The sequence below is a fragment of the Ictalurus furcatus genome, chromosome 20, assembly GCF_023375685.1.
Source record: "Ictalurus furcatus strain D&B chromosome 20, Billie_1.0, whole genome shotgun sequence".
In the NCBI taxonomy this organism is placed as follows: domain Eukaryota; kingdom Metazoa; phylum Chordata; class Actinopteri; order Siluriformes; family Ictaluridae; genus Ictalurus; species Ictalurus furcatus.
The window spans coordinates 9,746,505-9,766,504 of record NC_071274.1 but is presented as its reverse complement, the minus strand read 5'-3'; the positions used below and the strand labels follow the sequence as shown (position 1 = coordinate 9,766,504).

Sequence of the window (20,000 nt, the reverse complement as noted above, 5' to 3'; positions counted from 1 at the left end):
GCTTAAGCACCAATGGTAAGTACCCATTCAACACTAACATCTCAAAGGATATTAAAGTTGCCATCACTTAACTGCTCTTTGTCTAATGTTAGGAAGCTAGTTAACCACAAAAAACATTAGCTGTGTCCCCAATGACATACTATACACTTATAATATGCACTCTGCAGTATAGTGTATGAATTTTATAAGGGTAGTATCGTCTCAAATGGTACACTTTCGGTCTTGTACTAACAGGACGTGTATGCTGCTTCTCAGTCAAGGGCAAATTACGTCAAATGCACGTAGATGGCTCTATAATTAGCAAAATAGCAAACATAGCAAAAATGAATTGGTACATTTTACTGTTTATGTTAATAAACAGTTTTCTTTTATACCCAACAAGACCTCAGTCACTGTCAGATGGAGGCATCATCTGGTCTCTGCAGGCAAATTTTGCTTGCACAATTTAAAATCAACATAGTAAATTGTGGTTGTGGCTATAGCTGCAGGCAATGTAAACTTTTTTCCTGCCTAAGTTCCGCATCTGAGCCTGATATAGCCCCTCCCCATCCGCTATGTAAGGAAAGCTGCAACCGTTGAGTGCATGAAGTGCCCATCATTACACACTTCGTTTTTTTGGGTTTTTCCATTGTGAACAGACTAATCACACTATTTACACTACAAAATGGCACAGGATAGTGCATAACTGTGCGATGTGGGACGCACCTATTAATTAGTTTATTAGCTGGTTACCTAGGCTAAGAAGTTGGGTGGTAGCTAGATAGCTGGCTAATTACTTAGGTTTCACACATTAGTTCCCAGTTGCATAGTTCAGGGAAGTAAAATATAGCAGCTGACACATAATAACTATAATGTTTGGTCATGTCACACAGCCATTAATTGTTCTAAATAAAACTAATCCTGTATAAGTGGCAGCTGGGGGAGTGCACGGAGACTTCATTAATGAATTAAGTGGACTTGTGTTCACTTTAAACCAGTTTTTAAATAGTAAAACTTAATCTAAGAAAAGAACAAAAGTTTCCATTGGCAAGAAAGGAGAAGATGAAATTCAATGTTACCTCGAGGAACTTTCTAGAGTGAAAAAACCCCCACTCATTTAAATTCTATAGTTACCTATACTACGTGACTTAACCACGCTCACTCTTGAGAAACTTGTTTAAATTAGGTTCATCATAAGTTTTGATGAGAAACAACATTTTTATGTAAACCATACGTAATAGGTTTTGTTAAATCTAATGGACCAACACATTCCATTTTTTTCAGACTCGACAATGTTTAATGTGCTCTGCTGCTTGTTGCGAAATGATTCTGAGAGAGTTTCATAGAGCCGCAGACCAAGCATAAGCAGATCATGGGCTTCAGTACAAGAAACAGCAGGGTTTGGTGGTAAAAAGAATATATGCTGTACACAGTACATGTCCAGGCAGAACTATTGTATCTACTAGCAAACAGTGTTTATTCAAAAGAATGAAATCATAGGATCCAGTTTCCTTTGACACGCATTTTTAATGGCCACATCTGTACCTATGTTCAAGCATGATGGTGGAAGTGTGATTGTGTGAGGATGCTTTGCTGCTTCAGGGCAACTTGCAATAATTGAGGGAAACATGAACTCTGCTCTCTACCAGAAAATCCTAAGGAGGATGAACGGTCTTCACATCCATAAATTGAAACTGAAGCACAACTGGATTATGCAACAAGACAATGATCCAAAGCAAAGGAGCAAGTCCTAAAAGTAAGTGACAGACTGGTCTACAGTTATCAGAAGCATTTGGTTGCAGTTATTGCTGCTAAAAGGTGGCACCACCAGATTTTAAGTTTAAGGGGGCAATTAGTTTTTCACATTGGTGAAAGGTGTTGGATAATTGTTTTTGCTTCAATTTTAAAAAGAAATAAATAAATGTGTTCACTCAGGTTGCCTTTGTTTTATGTTGAATTTTGTTTGAAGATCTAAAACTACTTAGTATGAGATGTACACAAAAACATAAGAAATCAAATAATTTTTCACAGTACTGCAAATAACGTATAAAAATATTTCATTATTGTGAAATTTTTACATTTTTATATAGTTTTATTTACTCTAGACCAAACTCGTGTTACTCAGAGTGCCAGTCTTGTGAAGGCATAATCAAACCTTCAAACCTATAATCAAAAGATTAGGTTCTTTCTCTCGCACGCTCTGTCAGAGAGTGACGGAGACCGAGAATCCGACGGAGACCGAGGGTGCGCGAGAGCCTGACGGAGACCGAGGGCGCGCGAGAGCCCAACGGACAACAAGAGAATGTTTTAAAAGCACATTATCCTACCTATTAGGGTAACATTCTGGGTACAAAAATAAAACATTCTGCTGAAAAAATTTCTATAACATTGAATGGTAATGTTCTTGGAACATTTCAGAACAAAAAATTTCTAGCTGGGTAGGGTTTCAAATATTTAGGGATCAACATCATGCAGGGATTCCCTAAGCTTTTATAAAGAGAACTTTGCACCTTTGGTTGACAAGTTAAAACTAGATCTTAGAAAAAGGAATTTGCTTTTTCCTTTCTCTCACAGGTAGAATAAACTGTGCACTAATGAACATTTTGCCAAGGTTCCTGTTCCAGTCCTTTTTTCAGAATATAGACAGACTTCTGTCATCATTTATGTCGGGTGGCGAAACACCTAGGATATGGAAGGAGGTAACTGAAGTTGGGACACACTAGCCCACCTTGAGTATAACTATTGGGCTGCAAGCATTTTAAAAATACCTTATTGGCTTCAGAATCCAGATGTTTGGTGTATTTCAGAGGCATATTCTTGTACATCATCCCTTCAAGGCCTTGCTTTATCCAAATTGCCCCTAACTATTTCACTGTATACTCAATGTACAGTTGTAGCAAAACACCCTCAAGATTTGGTTTCAGTTTAGACAATGTTTTGGTTTCTTAAACCTCTCCATAAGTGGTCCTATATGCTACAATCAAAAACTGCTTCCAGCTCAGTTAGACTTAGCATGTATTCAATGGAGCCAACTAGGTCTTGGCAAATTAATGACCTAATTGATGAGGAAACCTGGAATAGTGGAATATCAAAGGAAACCTGGAATAGTGCACTAGCAAGAGTAAATGGAATAACCTCTTGTACTCTGAAAGGTATAATTCAGTGATTGTTCAGTATTTTTTTTCTAATCCAGTTTTGGTGAGCCTGTGCCTATGACAGCCTCCGATTCTTTTCATGGCTGGCAGGAGATTTAGCCCAATGTGGTCTACTGCTGTTGTAGCCCATACACCTCATGGTTCGATGTTTTGTGCATGATGACCACAGTTGTAAGGAGTGCTTATTTGAGTTACTATAATCTTACTGGCAGCTCAAACCAATCTAGCTGCGGGGGGTTTAAACACGGAATCCCCACGTTTAGCTATGGCTCTGCAGTGATGGCAATTGGCAGTAAACAAAACTGAACCCACCAATGACCGGTTTAATGCTCTTTGAGCTCACCACAAGGTGAAAGATCACAGCCTGCATGAACGGTGTAAATTACATATTAAAGAGCAAAGAATTTCATTAATATGGCTTAAACAACACAAATGTTGAAATACATTATAAAATGAGCATACAATCTCACCTCCGCATAGTTTGTTGCTGGATCGGTCACAGTTGAAGTTGTCACATTCACAGTACTTCCCTTCATACCGCTCCTCTGGGTTGTCTCGCTTCTTGCATTCACATGTTCCACAGATACAGTCTCCATTGTTGCTACAGATATCTGTGCCATTGTCCATGCGGCAGTTTGCATCCAGATCCTCTGCCCTGACGTCATCTTTGCTACATTCACAAACCCTTCCAATACGTCCTTCATTGCATCTGTCAAGACACAACGCAGCATCTTCAGTTTTACTGTACAACAGAGCCATTTAACTATGGAATTAAATTTGTGCCGAAAGTATTGAACATAACTTTTCAAGAATCAAACAAAAATATACAATGAGGAAAAAAAAGAAAAACACTCTGAAAATGAAAACATTGAACTCAGTGGCAAAAATTTTAAATGGTCTTCATATATACACAGCATTCATTGTTACCAGTTTTCCAAGTTCCCTTTTCGTTAATCATGGTTCATGAATGTGCAGCCTGAGTTTTCATTTACGTGCCAAAGTTTGTTTACACTCCACAAGTTTATATGTTCGGCATTCTGGCAACAAACCTCTCATCTAGGTGTGCGTAACAGTGATTTACACTCATTGGCTAGTGAGATTTGGATCGACAGTTGAGGAGGAGGAGGATGACACCCTATGCCGCTCCTGAGAGCTCATCTCGAAAAAAATTGTTGTCTGAGACTACCCAAAACTCAAATATTAATTACAAACTAATATACTGATTAAGTAAGTAGTTTCCACAACAAAGTACAAAACACAATAACTACTAACTACATAAATTTATGCCACTGAAGTCTCTACTTCCAGGTCAGGGAGCTGTCAATCCAAATCTCCCTAGCCAATAAGAGTAAATCACTGTTAAGCCCACCCACATGAGAGGTCTGTGCCAGAAGGGCAAATGTAAACTTGTGGAGCGTAAACAAAAACTTTGAAATTGTAGGTGAAAACTCTGGCAGTGCGTTCATAAATCATGAATAGTGAAAAGGAAGCTTAGAAAACTTAAAGAATGCTCTTTATTTGAAGAGCAAATTTTTGCACAAGTGTTTTTCTTCTCTCCCATTGTATATTTTTCTTGAAAAATTATGTCCAATACAAATTTAACTCCATAGAAAAAGAAGCTCTTATGGAGTTAGAATGCTGCCATTAGAAATTAATAACATTTAGAATGTAAACATTCGGGAGGCAGGGTGTACGAAAAAGATTTCTCCTCTCTTAATATAGAGGATGTTGTCTTTTCTGTTTTAATGACTGCAAATAATGACTGACTACTTGATTAAAAAAAAAAAACAAAAAAAAACAAACTCAACACTTAAATTTCTTTGCAGCATACCACAGGAATTCCTTCATTTCTGCAATGCAGACTGAAACTAGGGCTGCACAATTAATTGAATATTGATCTCCATTACGATTTTCACTGCCCACGATTACATGGACATGATCGACGGTGATATTGACGTTTAAAGTTTGTCCTCCGTTCATAGAAAACTCTGCTGCATATCAAATCAAGTGCTTCCTAAACTTACAGCCAATCACCATAGAGTGGTGCAGGGATGAATTAATTTTGTATGCCAAAACCCGGAAATGAGTTAGCATTTTAGCACTTTTGGTTCAATCGTCCCGAAGTCAAATGGGTTTTTTGAATGGGATTTTGGTTAAAAGCCTGAAATAAGGTCTGTGGTGAACACAAGCTCAAAATATTTATACCCCACTCATGAGTTTTTAAGCTTTTACATGTATTGAAAAAGGCGATTGCGAACATGTTGCTAAATGGGACTACAGACGTTGCTGGGGACACTAAACGTCATCACACCAAAGAGGAAAAAAAAACTTTGCAAATAAACTGGTTCAGGAATGCTGTGCACGATTCCCAAAAAATGTGGATAAAGATTCATCCACAGAGTAAATCCGTATTATGTAAAATGTTTTTAAATCAAGTTTGGAAAAGTTGTCAGAAGCTTGGTGATGGTGGAAGTCGAGCGACTGTGGTCAGTTTGTTTAAAGCATAGTGCTTTAAACAAACTGACTTTACTTTTAAAGTGCTGAACAGAGTAAAGAAAAGTAAAAGAGAAAACAGAATAAAACCAAATAAAGACAGACAATGGTAAAAAATTGGATTGAAATGCCTGGGAGAAGAGATATGTTTTCAGCCTCATTTTAAAAATGGTAATTGAAGGTGCAAGGCGGATGTAAGATAAGATAACCTTTATTGATCCCACACTTGGGAAATTCCCTCGTTACAGCAGCTGAATTACACAAAAAACAGATAGGAAAGAATACACATTAAACAGGAATAGAATTGAAATAAAGTATCTAAGAATATATATATATATACACAATAGGAATAAAAAAATAAGAATTAAATTAGTTAAAAATTAATAATAATGGTAATATGTACACTATACACCTCAGTGTATGTGTATAATTTGAATATGTGCAGATGTGTAACACCTTGTTTATATACATGAGTGGATAAATGGATTATTAATAGAGGGCAAATGTCCAGTGGCAATTGATTCCATAAACAATTATTTTGGTTTTGTCTTCATTAAGTTGGAGGAAATTATTTATTAAACTTTTTTTTTTATAACATCCAGACAGTCCAACAATGGCTGAATGGAGTCACCAGCTTTCAAGGGTATGTACAACTGGGTATCATCAGCATATAAATGAAAAGAGATATTGTGTGCCCTAATAATATTCCCCAATGGACACACAAGTTAAAAAGAAGTGGGCCCAGAATGGAGTCTTGAGGTACACTACTAATAATAGGAGTGGAAGATGAGGAGAAATTACCCAACGCTACCGAAAAGGACCTGTCTTTAAGATATGAGCTGAACAATTGTAAGGCTTCATGAGCTGAACCATTTGATAATCAAATGCTCTAAGCGCCAAAATAGTATGTTATGGTCTACAGTATCAAATGCAGCTGTAAGGTCTAGTAGCATCAACACAGTATTTTTACCAGCATCCACTGCCAGTAAAATGTCATTTGACACTTTTAACAAAGCACTGACAAACAAACACTGACTAACAAAGACTCTGTGCTATGATAAGCAGTGAAACCAGATTGTAAAGGTTCCAATAACATGGCTGAATTTAAAAACAGGATCAATTGCTACTGCACAACTTTCTCTAACAGCTTTGACAGAAAGATAAAATAAGGATAAAATAAAGATAGCTTAGAGACAGGTCGATCACTGTTTGATCTCCATGGTGTTTAATATAAAATGCACCCCTGCCTTAGAGGACTTTCTTCCTCAGTCACTTGATGATTACTCCTCCGTCTGATGGTGACTGAGGTCATGTTGGGAATAAAAGGTAACGTTGACAAACAGTAAAGTGAATAAAGTCATTGTCGGTGACTCTGGGTGTCTGCTAATGCTAGCGTGTGTATGACGTCATGCGCCATCGACTAGGAATCAACTTATGCTTCCGGTTAGTAAAAACCCGCTAGTGTTCCATTTGAGATGATATTACCTTTCTAGTGTAAGTGTACAGTACGTCAATTGTCATAAAAACAGACAATTTTTAAAAATCTCAAAGGACACAGTTAAACGCTCATGCTTCCATCTCTGCTCTGCTTTTCGACAAGCCTGTCTAACAGAACGTGTATTATCATCCAGCCAGTAATAAGACTTTTGCTTTGTTGTTTCAGCTTGAAAGGAGCAACAGAATCTAAAATATTAGAGCAAAATGTGTAAAATAAAGCAATCAAATCATCGGGTCCAGAAGAAGACTCTGCAGCACACAAGATAGATTTTTCAACAGCATTAGCTAGATGACTTTCACTAAACTGAGAGGCAGTGAGTGAATTAATAAAATGGGAGTAACAGCCTGAGGGCCTAGTCACGACGGCAGAGCTCGCAGCAAGGACATTAAAAACAATGGGCGTGTGATCAGACAAAGAAGCATTTTCAATATTAACATTGAAACATTGGGCAGTGGTGGCTTGGCAGTTAAGGCTCTGGGTTACTGATCGGAAGGTCGGTGGTTCAAACCCCAGCACTGCCAAGCTGCCACTGTTGGGCCCTTGAGCAAGGCCCTTAACCCTCTGCTCCAGGGGCGCTGTATCATGACTGACCCTAACCTCCTAACATGCTGGGGTATGCGAAGAAAAGAATTTCACTGTGCATATGTATATGTGATCAATAAAGACTCATCATTATGGACTGCCTGATTTATATGTTGAGTAAGACCAAAAGAAAGATATTACAAAATTCAGTAACCAAGGATCGACCAGGGCAGCAGACATGCACATTAAAATCATCCAATAATAACATACGATCATACAACGGAACAATAGAAGTTTAAAAAAAAATATATCACAAAAATCACTTCAAAATGTCTCTTCAAAAATGTACAGGTTAGGTGGCCTATAGATCAAAACACAAAAGTGTGGAGGAGGTCGACTAACGCAACACACTGTACCACAAACGATGAGTAAATCCCAACAGAAACTGTCCGTACATTAAGTGATTGTTTAAAAACCATCAGCCGCCCTTGCCAGAAGACATTGGAGTACTAATAACAGTTCAGCAGACAGAGTTCCTTGAGGACTGTTGACTCCCCAGGACTAACCCAGGTCTCAGTCAGGAATAAAATATCCAAGTTATGTCTGGCAGAAAATTCATTTAAAATAAAAGTTTTGTTGTACATGGACCTAGCATTAACTTGGGCCATATTCAGAGGAGACTGGGGTAACGAGGTCAAATCCGGTGAAACGAAATCCAATTGGGGGAGGTTTATACAGTTCACTCTTCTCTGACGAATGCATAATCGTGGAGGAGCAGAGCAATTAGATAAATGTGCCTTTGATCAGATTTTATTCCATACCAATGGAGGACGACTATGTGGTGGAAGTTCTGAAGACCATCTTTGCCATTCTTGTGCAAGATCTGGAGGCAAGCCTATTGGTTCTTATATGCGAACAGTATGCTTCTTTTTGTGTTCTCCCTTTATTACAGCATCCAACAATGTAGTCAGATCAAAGACAAAATAATCTGTTTCAGTCCTCCACACCAAGCCTAGATCCTTCAGTACAGATCCATTTGCCTCCATCTCTGGTGCAAGGCCATTCATTGTTGTCTTCCATTTCTCCTTCATTGCAGAACAGTTAGTTGTCCATTTGCAAAGGTCCATGCCAGCAATGTGGACAATGTGTTTTGCACTGGTAGGTATAAAGAAGGTATTTTCCACATCACTTGCATTTGAGATGAAGTCATCAACATAAAGTGATTCCTTTATCATCTTCACAACCTCAGGAAGTTAGGTTTCATATTCCTTTAAATGCTTTCTCACAGTAGCTGCCAGGAGAAATGGGCTGGGGGACACACCAAACATCACTCTTCACCCTTAGCGCACACAGTTTCTCATCTGTTTTCATGGGATGGTGCAGTGAGCCAGAGGAATCGCACCGCATCTCTGCCCCCCTTCATTCAGGGCTCCAGATGGCGACTAAAATGCGACTAACTTTTTAATTTTGTGACCATGTTTTTTCTGCCAGTCGCCACCGTTACCCACAAACAAAATTTAAAAACAAATTAAATAGAAATTACGATAAGTCTTGTTGTGTAAGGCTACTGAACTCATCTCTTGTGCATGCAATTACCTGCCCTATCGCATACACATCTGTATGGTTTCCAATAAACAAACTCTGCACTCTTGTCCTGCAGTGGTTGAAGCGTTGGCTGTATAGATGAACAGAAACAGGTTTAACGTCACGTTTATCGGGTTAAAAAGTTGGGAGTGTTAACTTTATTAAAGGTGTTTAATTTAGTTTGATGTGGTTTAGTTCGTTGGAATTTGAATTTATCAGTTATATGTAGGCTAGCTAACTGTGTAGTTAACTAACATTGGGCAGCTGACAACAAAATGAAATGCGCAAACGAAAAATAGACTCTCATTCCCTGCCCATCCAAACCCTGCCTCCTCTACATCAGATGCTGACGATGTTGAGACCCTGTCGACCAGTGAAAGTTCTCAAGTGACATTTGAGTCATCCCAGCCCGTTTCAATCGGTGTGCAATCTTTTACAGATGATGACAGCCAAGCGCAGCGAGTCAAGTCTTCTTCTCCCGTCTCTGCGGCTCCCATCCCGACAAGACTGTTTAAATCAGCTTGGCTACAAGAGCCTGGTTACGTTATGACAATGGGAAAATGTACTGCACCTTTTGTGCTAAAGCAGGACAAGATATTGCTGGTAAAACAGAGTTCGTTACCGGTTCGAGTCATTTTCAAAAAGTAACTGAAGAAGCATGGTGACAGTAAAAAACTTAAGAACGCCAGGGATTATGTCGCTGCTAGGTCTGCCCCTCGTGCCACCCCAATCGTGAAAGCAGTGCAACGTGCTAGTGATAAAGTCGCTTAAAAAGAGATGAGGGAATGGAAAATAAAATTCATAGCAGCCTACATGACTCTGAGCCTGAATAAGCAGGAAACAACTGCTTTTGTACATAGTTGAACAAAAAAGTAACAAATCACTGGACATTTAAGTATTTACAGTAATATGATTCAATATGATTTACTGAACATTGCACATATTGTGTATGTAAAGAATACATTGTGTAAACTATGGGAGGCAGAGTAAACAAAGGCAGACAGTACAGAGGGGAAAGAAAAGGCAGTGTGAGGTAGCCATTTATCAATTATATCATATGTCATCACTATATTTTGGCTCCTGAAAATTTGATTTGGCGCCTAAATATTCTGGGTTTAGGAGCCAATGGCTCCTAGATTTTTTTTTTGCCTGGAGCCCTGTCATTGATGTCTTCTGTAAATGCAATCTCATGCAGTCTGAATTTTATTAAGATGCTCTGGATTCAGGTTAAGACCAGTAAGTAAACAGTTATTCAGTGAAGGGAGGCCCTTATCATATGACGAGGCATCAAAGACCACACTCAGTTTTCTTGTTACCTTATCTTCTCGGAGCACAGAATGATGAGGCATGTAGTACTTTACAGCTGTCAGAGATTACTTATCCCCCACCAGGTCTTTGACAATGCCCTGCTTGAGGTGATCATTCACAACTTAATTATACCTGTGATACAGCACTACATCTGACTGCAACATTTTCTTAAGTCTTTTCTTTGTGATTCTATAGTTATCTGGGAGTTCTGGTTTGTTGTGTCATCATGGCAATTCCACTTTCATATCACCCGTCTTGGTACTGTGGTGTTTTTCCCCCCAAAGAAAAAAAACTTTCAAACAAAGCCTCTTCTTTCTTAGGACTGTGTCTGCTGCATGGTGATACCGAGGGACATTAATTCCCAGAAGGCCTTAAGCCGGTCCGAGACCAGTGTGTGTCTTCATTAATGTCTATGTGCATGCATGCAAGCGGAGACCATCCACGTCAAATCTGTCCAAAATCTCCATAAAGCTTAGAATAAGGTATGTCTAACATTCCACTTGGCAAATGTTCAGCTTGTTGAATGGAGGATGTTTAGTCCTCCTTCCTCAATCATTAGCTTTATTTGTGATAATATATATTATAGTTAGTTCTCGGTCATAGACAGAGATTGCAGAGATTAGAGGTGCGCATCAAGACACTAGAGAGGGTTATAGCAAGAGCAGGAGCAGCATAGTTTCAGTAGGGGAAATCTGAGGGCCTTTGACGGAGATGGAACCTTCAGCTCCAGCATTAGAGCCCCGAGCTCAGTTGTCCAACTATAGGCTATAATGTTTCAGCCAATTCAGACGAGAAATACTAGCTTAATAGTCAAGGAATGTGTAAAGGACATTAGACGCTGAATATCTTCCTCCTAGTCAATTCTGACAAGACATTATTACTTCTAGTAGGACCTAAGGTAGTTAGAAGCAAGCATTCTGATTACATTGAAACGCCTTTCGTAACGAAAATGGACACTGGATAGATATGGCTCTGCTTATTGAAGACAGTCCCTTTACACTGGTGAAAATGTATAGTTTTTCCAATTGCAACCAGAAAAAGGTGATTCTCAATAAGATTATGGACATTATGGAATTTAAAGTTGCTTATCCAGCAGACTGTGCCTTCGTTGGAGCAGAATTTGTTTCACCAGATGAATGGTTAGACAGATGTCCGACCAGTTTTGAGGTCTCCCACTTAAATGTTTTACAAAAGTTTAACAATTCTAATTCCCTGTTAGATATCTGGAGGTCTTTAAATGTAAAAGGCAATATTTGTAGTACAAACCACACCGCAGTTCTAACTCTAGAATTGATTTTTGGCTTGGTATTAACGTGCTTGAATTGGTCAATGGAATGTTTTTTGTTTTTTACATTTTAGATTAGAGAACTTTCAATCAAATTCAGTAAAAATAATTTGAAACTAAATTCATGCATGAGAAACAAACACACTCCAGTGTGTTTTTGACATTGATCTCTTACCTGCATGCTCCACATTCGAGGGTTCCATTGCCAAAGTGACAGTCAGGACTTTTGGGTATTCCTTTTTTGGAACATTCACACTCACAGATGAAGTTTAGAACAACCACTACCTCCTCATTGAAGCCCAGTGGCTTGATCTTCACCTCTGATGTACCATGTGATGGGCAGCCCTTAGTGGTGATGGCTATGTCAAAGGTCACCTGCATGATGAACAGGAACATTGGTGCAGATCATATTTCACTTTCATGATATTACCAAAAAAAAAACCTTATCAGATAAAATAGGACTGGCAGGTTTAAACTTAGCTTCTCTCAGTGACCTCCTATGTTCACCTCTTAACATTACACTTGATCTTACCTCATCACCGATGGAGATGTTTGAGCACTTTCTTCCATTGTCTCCCGTTTCACTCACTCCGTTCTTGCAGTGGGACACGTATGAGATGGACACTCCCTCAGGCAGCTTGCTGTTCTCCAGGATCACCTCGGATGACAGAGACTAAGGCAGAGATTTGGAAATTATTGAAAGAAAGTTCATGAGATTCAAACAATGTGAATACATCAACAAGGAACATACAGATATATAATTAAAAGAATCTCATTTTGCCCTTTTTGCTTTTTAAAAACAAGAATCCCTCACTCACTTTGGGATATTATAGCAAGAGTTGGACACCTGACCAATCACACTATGTGCTTGTTGAACTTGCCATCCCAGATTTAGTCCACCCTTTGCTGTTATAATAACCTCCACTAATCTGGAAAGGCTTTCCATTACATTTTGGAGCATGGCTGTAGAGATTTGCCCATTCAGGCACAAAAGCATTAGCAAGGTCAGGGACTGATGTTGGGCAAGGCCTCCTTGCCCGCAGGTGGCTTTCCAGTTCATCCCAAAAGTGTTCAGCCAGGGCTTTTGTGCAGGCCACTAGAGTTCTTCCACTCCAACTTTGGCAAACCATGTTTTTAAGGACCTACTGTAGCTTTATGCACAGGGCCACGGTCATGCTGGAACAGGTTTGGTCTAGGCCCCTTAGTTACAGTGAAGGGAAAATTTAATTGTACAACATACAAGGACATTCTATTCAATTGTGTGCTTACAATATTTTAGCAACAGTTTGGGGAAGGCTCACATATTGGTACCATGGTAAGGTGTCCACATACTCTTAACAATGTACATTAGTCCATTGGAGATGAACAGCAACCATACCAAGAATGTATAGTACAGTACACGCTTCAAGCATAAAGTCAGTCATACAAGACTGTTTTACTCACATTGTAGGCATCAATGATAAGTTTGATCACGTTACTGGAGTTCGCAGACAACGTTCCCACAGCTGACTTTGGAATAAGATTTTTAAGCTCCTAAAAATTAAATGAATCTTCTCAAAATCTGTTTGCTTAATTTGCTGTTTTTCTTTTCTACATAGTTCACTACTTGCCTTATTGCATGTTATTAAAATTGATTACCTTATAGACAGGCTGGAACTCCTCAGTCACAGCAAAGATGGTCTGAATGTTGTTGTCGCTCAGTTTCTGTACAAGGTGTGCGATTGAAGGGTAGTCCTATAACAAAGAAGGTCTTCAGTATTACTGTGTATTTGTAGATTTCTAGGATGTGGAATACAGCAAACTTACATAGTAATGGCTCATTGTGTATATATTATCCTTCAGGTGGCATTTTCCATCATTGGGCAGCACAATGCCACCCAGTTTACCGTCTCCCGCAAAGTGAAAGCCAGCGTCTGTTGAAAACACTAGCAGTCGGGTGACATTCCTCCAACCAATCTGTTCCTAAAATATCCAAACAAAAAAAGGTGGTGTTATTAATTTTAAAGCTTACAACTAAAAATATATTAATGTAGTGCAGTTAAAAATATATCGATGTGCTCCCATGCAGCACAATAGGAATTGGGGAGATCATGAGTTTGAATTCTGATGATGGCACAGCAATCAGTGGCCAGGATAAATTGTGTCTTGGAAAAAGTAAGAAAGCATGTGTTACCCTTCAACCTCCCCAGTGAGCAACTGTCATAATCGTGGTAGAGCTGGGGGGGGGGGGGGGGGATTCTCCTATCAGATGACCTAGATGCTAAAGAGTCAAGGATAATCTTGGACAATGCACTGCACAATCCATACAAAGGCATGGTGTGCACATTACTGTTAGAGGTAAAACATCTATTGCAACTACACAATCAATATTTTGATTCAAGTCCACAAATGAAAAACAAAGCAATATACATTTTACATGTAGGGTTATGGTATATGTGATGTATATCATAAAATGCACTTAAAAAAGCAACTCCAGAAAACATTATCATCATTTCATAATTATTATAAAACAGTTCGAGTTAGACACAAGGGCCACTAACTAACTAAGCCAAGAAGGGGTATGAGGTTTACATGTAGGCTATTAAATGAGAGACTGGGGATTTTTAAATTCTGTTTCTACAGCAGAAGTGAAAAACTAGAATAGCAACTGATGTTTTTGTCCTACATAAACTCATAATAAACTGCTGACATGCAACAATGGTTTACAACCTCCTTAAGGCTGTTTTTGTTTAACTTTTTTAGTGTTCCTAGTTTTCTATAGGTTCATTTAGGGTTACTTTGTTTTCCAGAATGTGTACAGGACCAAGCATGCTTTAGCAATAAGCGTTCATCAACTGATGTCCAGCCCTAAACAACAAAATGCTCCAGAAATTAAGCCATTATCCTTATTAAGCATGTTGTGCAAGTAAAGCTTTGGAGTTTACACTGTGGTGTCATTTACAGCCATTCCTTCAAGATTATTACCTTGTCGAAACACATTGCGTATATAGCTGCTTTCCATGAATCAGCTTAAAATGAGCATTAATTCTGTGAACACAGGGCATGACAACGGGAAAAAGGCCACTAGAATTGCTCTTTAGTTCAAGTAACCTCCCTAACAAACCTACCCCACAGACAGCAACTTGCATGATGGCATCAAAGCCTCCCTCGGGTGAGTCCAGGTTTCCAGAAATCTGTTGCCGGCTGACTAGGCTGTTAAACTGGCGACCATCCTCAGTCAGACTTAATACATTTTTATAGCTGAAGGGGCTTGTGCAGTTTTGATCGGAAGTACAGGGATTCAGCAGCTTAGCAGGGGTTGTACTGATGTAGGGCATCACAGTCTTTTCCACAAATGAACCAAAACCTGGAAAAAAAATTACACCAGAATATATACATTCAATATTTGTGTTGATTAAATGAGCAGAACTCCAACAACACCCAAAGAACAAGCCTGACTTAGTCACACTTGGTTAACTGAGCTAGTTAACATACACCATTATGGATCCCACTGATTCTTTACTGCTATTGGGATAGTTTGAAACACCCATACCAATCCTGAAGTCGGATGTGACTGACTGCATCTCACGCATCAGGTCCGTTCCCAAATTCTTCACATTCTCCAAATCATCCTTCATGGAGTAACTCAAGTCCATCAGGTAGTACAGGTCAATGGGATAATCCTCTGCCCTTTTAAACTTCAGGGAAAATTTTTGAGGCTCACCTATAACAAAAATAATACCGTGTCCACATCAGAACAAAACCCATACAAATGGGCCCATGTGAAAGTGTCAATTTTTGACACTTTCTACATTATACACACTCACCATCCACTTTATTAGGAACACATGTACACCTGCACATTCATGCAGTTAGCCAATCATATGCAATATATAAAATCATGCAGCTACAGCTCAAGAGCTTCAGTTAATGTTCACATCAAAGTTCAGAATCAGGAAAAATGTGATCTCAGTGACCATGGCATGGCTGTTCTCACCAGAAGGGCTGGTTTGAGTATTTCAGAAACTGCTGATCTGGGATTTTCACACACACACACACACACACACACACACACACACACACACACACACACACACACACACACACACCAGTCCCTACAGTATAGGGATGTCATGAGTACCGATACTTCTTTCTTAACATTCTTAAAATGTGACGGTACTTGCTTTTCTGCAGTAGCGTAGGTACCATTGGTAATGAAGGTACCGGAGTTGCAATTCTTCCGGAACTGAAGGGGGCAACAAATACGTGCAAGTGTTTTAGTTGGTCCACAAGTCGTAAAGAAGAAGAACGCCTACAAGCACATGGGAAAAACTAAAGAAAATGGCGACAATTTTAGCCCCGCCCTGACTCGTTGAGAGGAAAGGTGGTAAGAGTCAAATATATTACTCTGCATTCGAGTCGGATGACAACAAACATAATTGATGCTCTGAAGGCAGTGTGCAACCGATGCTATCGTTCATTTGAAAGAAAGCAAGGAAACACCTCGAATTTGACAAAGCACCTGAAAGACGGGCCCTATATTATGTTTCTCTAAGGCAGCTGGCATTGTGGCCGTGAAACCAGCTAATGTTATGCTCCATGTAATGTTTGCGATAGCCAGTTAACGATGCTAACGCATTGCAATGTTATAAACTACCTCCCTAATGGGCCACCATGCATCGCCGTTCAGCCCGTGTCCTGTCAGCAAAATGTAGCCTAATGTCACAAATTATTATAGAAATGTTAATGGTTTTAATAAATCTTCTTGGCATGCAAACATATCAGTGAATTTAAACTAATGCTTGCATTCAGAGTATAAGGTGTGTGTGTGCGCTTAGGACTGCACCTTAGCACCTTAGCTTCCACTGTTTTATTAGTCAGTCAGCCAGTGTTTGATAACTAACCCCCTCCACCTCTCTTTTTTGCCAGCATCAGCCAGACGAGGATGTCCTCCAGAAGAGTTTTGAATTTGATTTTTATACCACACCGCGGTATTGACTTTGGTATCGAGTATCTTGTACTTTTGGTGGTATCCATACCGACTACCACATTTTTGGTATCAGGACATCCCTACTACAGTATACATAGAATGGCGCAAAAAACAAACAAACAAAACATCCTGTGAGCAGAGGATCGGCAGGCTGAAACACCTTGTTGAGAAGGATAAGAGAAGAATGACCAGACTGATTTGAGCTGACGGGAAGTGTATAGTTATTCAAATACGAACTCTTTACAACCATGGTGAGCAGACAAGCATCTTAGAATGCACAACACAACAAACCTTGAGGTGGATGGACTAACAGGAGAAGACCACATCAGGTTCCACTCCTGTCAGCCAAGAACAAGAATCTGAGGCCATAATGGGCATAGACTCTCAGAAAGTGGGCAGTTGAACACTGGAAAAAGACCATTTTTCTAATCTTCAACTGTCTAGTTTGGGTGAGCCTGGGCCCATGATAACCTGACATGTTGTTCTTGGCTGACAAGACTGGTACCCAATGTGGTCTTCTGTTGTAGCCCATCCACCTGAAGGTTCAATGTTTTTTGCATGCTGAGATGCTTTTCTGAACACCACGATTGTAAAGAGTGCTTATGTTTTACTGTATCCTTCCTGGCATTTTGAACCAATCGGGCCATTTTCCTCTGACCTCTTTTCAACAAGAACTCTCTGACCTCCCTGATCACAGAACTATCAAACAGAACTGTTTTTTTTAGTTTTTGCACTATTCTGTGTAATTTCTATAGTAGTAATTCTGTACAGTTGTGTGAAATTTCCAGGAGATCAGCTGTTTCTAAAATACTCAACTAGTCCATCTGGTACAAACATCCTTAAAATGATCAAAGTCACAGAGATCACACTTTTTTCTTCATTCTGATGTGAACATTAACTGGAGCACTTGACCTGTATCTGCACAATATTTTTGCATTGCACTGCTACCATATGATTGGTTGATAACTGCATGAATGTGCAGGTGTAAAGGTGCTCCTAAAGAAATTTAATAAACATAATGAGTTATAACTTGGGTTTGAAGTGCTTGGATGACAAAGTTGATAAAGTGCTCTATAGCTTGTCCCTCTAACAAGCAGAGTACATCTGTATAAGAGTACTCGTCTATGATAAGACGATAAAGTCACTCAGCATAAATGAAACAATTGTCATTAACCGCCAAACACAATAAATCAGCACCTGCCAAGGGGAGATGCTGATTTAAGAGCCAAGTTGTGGATAAAGAACAGATGAATAAATAACAAGCTAGTTGGAGAAAGCTTCAGGCTAATTATATAGCAGAACTGTGTGCCAGGTAAAATATAAAGAATAATTAAAGTTGTTTATTATTCAGAGAGAGCTCAACACATTTTTCCGCACTATTATTGACAGTTGAACTTGGCAACTCTAACTGAACTTTATTCTACCGGCCACCGTTGGTAGTGGGGTAGAGCATCATGTACATGGTTGGGATCTGGGGGTGGACAATGTTGAACCTACTTATTTAACTGTCTTTGGGGTAAGAAACAGGTCACTTTACTTGATATACACCACTATATTAATCATAATGTACCTGCTCTTAGATTCAGTGTGAGCTTCTGAGGTTGAATCTGAGTGATCTGGTCCGGTTTCAGTTTCTCAGCTACATCTTTTTTACGGTTTGTGACCGTTTTGTTCTCATTGGCGACGACTGTCCCTCGAGGATTTTCCACATTGTTCGTAGGACAGCCCTTCTTAATCAGAGCCTCAATTTCATCACAGCGTGTTGATTTTGATTCACCTTGCTTCAGAAAGGACTACAGGCACAGGGAGTACAGAACAATTAGAGAACTGCATATCAAGTAAGCATTGTCACAAATGACTTGGAAAAACAAGCAGAAAAGAAGTGAGCTATTAAATATTTTAAAGGAAAACTGTTTTGAACATCTTGTTAGCACATTGAAAATGCATGAAAAATCAAAGAACGCAAGGTTCTTTACAGACCACAGCAAATGTACCTTTTAGAAATAATTATAATATATATATTGTGTTATGCAGACGTACAGAAAATACTAAAGTGTTTACAAAATTTCAAGCACGTGTGCATATGTACATACAGTATATATATATATATATATATATATATATATATATATATATATATATATATATATATATATATATATATAAACACATATATATATATACATACACACATACACACACATATACACACCTACATTATAATTATATATAAAAAAATACAAATATATACACATACTAATATATATATATATGTGTGTGTGTGTGTGTTTATTAGGGCTGCAACAACTAAACGATAAAATCGATTATGAAAACCGGTCACCGAATCTCATTATCGATTAGTTGGTCTGCGAGCGGCATGGGGGAGATTTACTCATTACGTTACTTCTGTTCTGAAAACACGCTTCAGAGAGTAAATACTAAAGTTGTGTCCCAAATGAAGTACTGTACACTCTACACTTACACTATGCACTCTACTGTCTAGTGTGTGGATTTTAGAAAGGTAATATCATCTCAAAAAGATCACTAGCGTTTGTTTTACTAACCGGAACTATAAGCCGCTTCTAGGCGACAGGGCATGACGTCATACACACGCTAGCAGTAGCAGACACACAGAATCAGCGACAATGACTTTCTTCAGTTTGCTTTCTGTCAAGTTATCTTTTATTCCCAACATAACCTCAGTCTCCATCAGACGGAGGCGAAATCGTCATGTGACTGAGGAAAAAAGTCCTCTAAGGCAGGGAAGCATTTTATATTAAACGCCGTGGAGATCAAACAGTGCTGCATGAGCACAAAATTGTGTTTACATCCAAAATACTCCACTGTGTGTAAGGGGCAGGGGGAACTGGTGTGAGTTGCTTAAAAGGTTTAGTTTAATTTAAGTTTATTGTCATTATATGCTGTATTTGCAGTGTAAATTCTGTTATTATAACGGAAGTGGCCCCGTTGCTGTTCACGTGCAGTGGAGACGCAGTGATACAGTGCAAGCGTGAGTAAGATCTGTAATGTCCAATTAAAACACTATGATCAAAAGTAAACAAGTAAAATAATATGTCTAAAGGCAGCGAGTAACAGAAACCACAAGGTGCAGTGAAGGAGTTTTTATTATAAATTTAGGACTGTAGTTTAATTCAGTGATTCTTGTGCATCCATAAAAAATAACAAATCTGAAATACAATATAAACT

At 38.9% G+C, this 20,000-nt stretch overlaps 1 protein-coding gene across 2 annotated transcripts in view; it reads right to left on the bottom strand.

Moving 5' to 3' along the window:
* LOC128623996 (integrin beta-1) overlaps nt 1-20,000 on the bottom strand; it is a 67,539-nt gene that overhangs the window by 16,296 nt on the left and 31,243 nt on the right. For both annotated transcript variants that reach the window (XM_053651247.1, XM_053651249.1), the window contains exons 4-12: nt 18,364-18,586; nt 15,357-15,527; nt 14,932-15,170; nt 13,631-13,786; nt 13,463-13,558; nt 13,268-13,357; nt 12,357-12,497; nt 12,000-12,199; nt 3,605-3,843 (exon numbers count right to left, since the gene is read on the bottom strand). In XM_053651247.1, the coding sequence (XP_053507222.1) occupies nt 3,605-3,843; nt 12,000-12,199; nt 12,357-12,497; nt 13,268-13,357; nt 13,463-13,558; nt 13,631-13,786; nt 14,932-15,170; nt 15,357-15,527; nt 18,364-18,586 (1,555 nt within the window). The remainder of the gene's footprint in view (nt 1-3,604; nt 3,844-11,999; nt 12,200-12,356; nt 12,498-13,267; nt 13,358-13,462; nt 13,559-13,630; nt 13,787-14,931; nt 15,171-15,356; nt 15,528-18,363; nt 18,587-20,000) is intronic.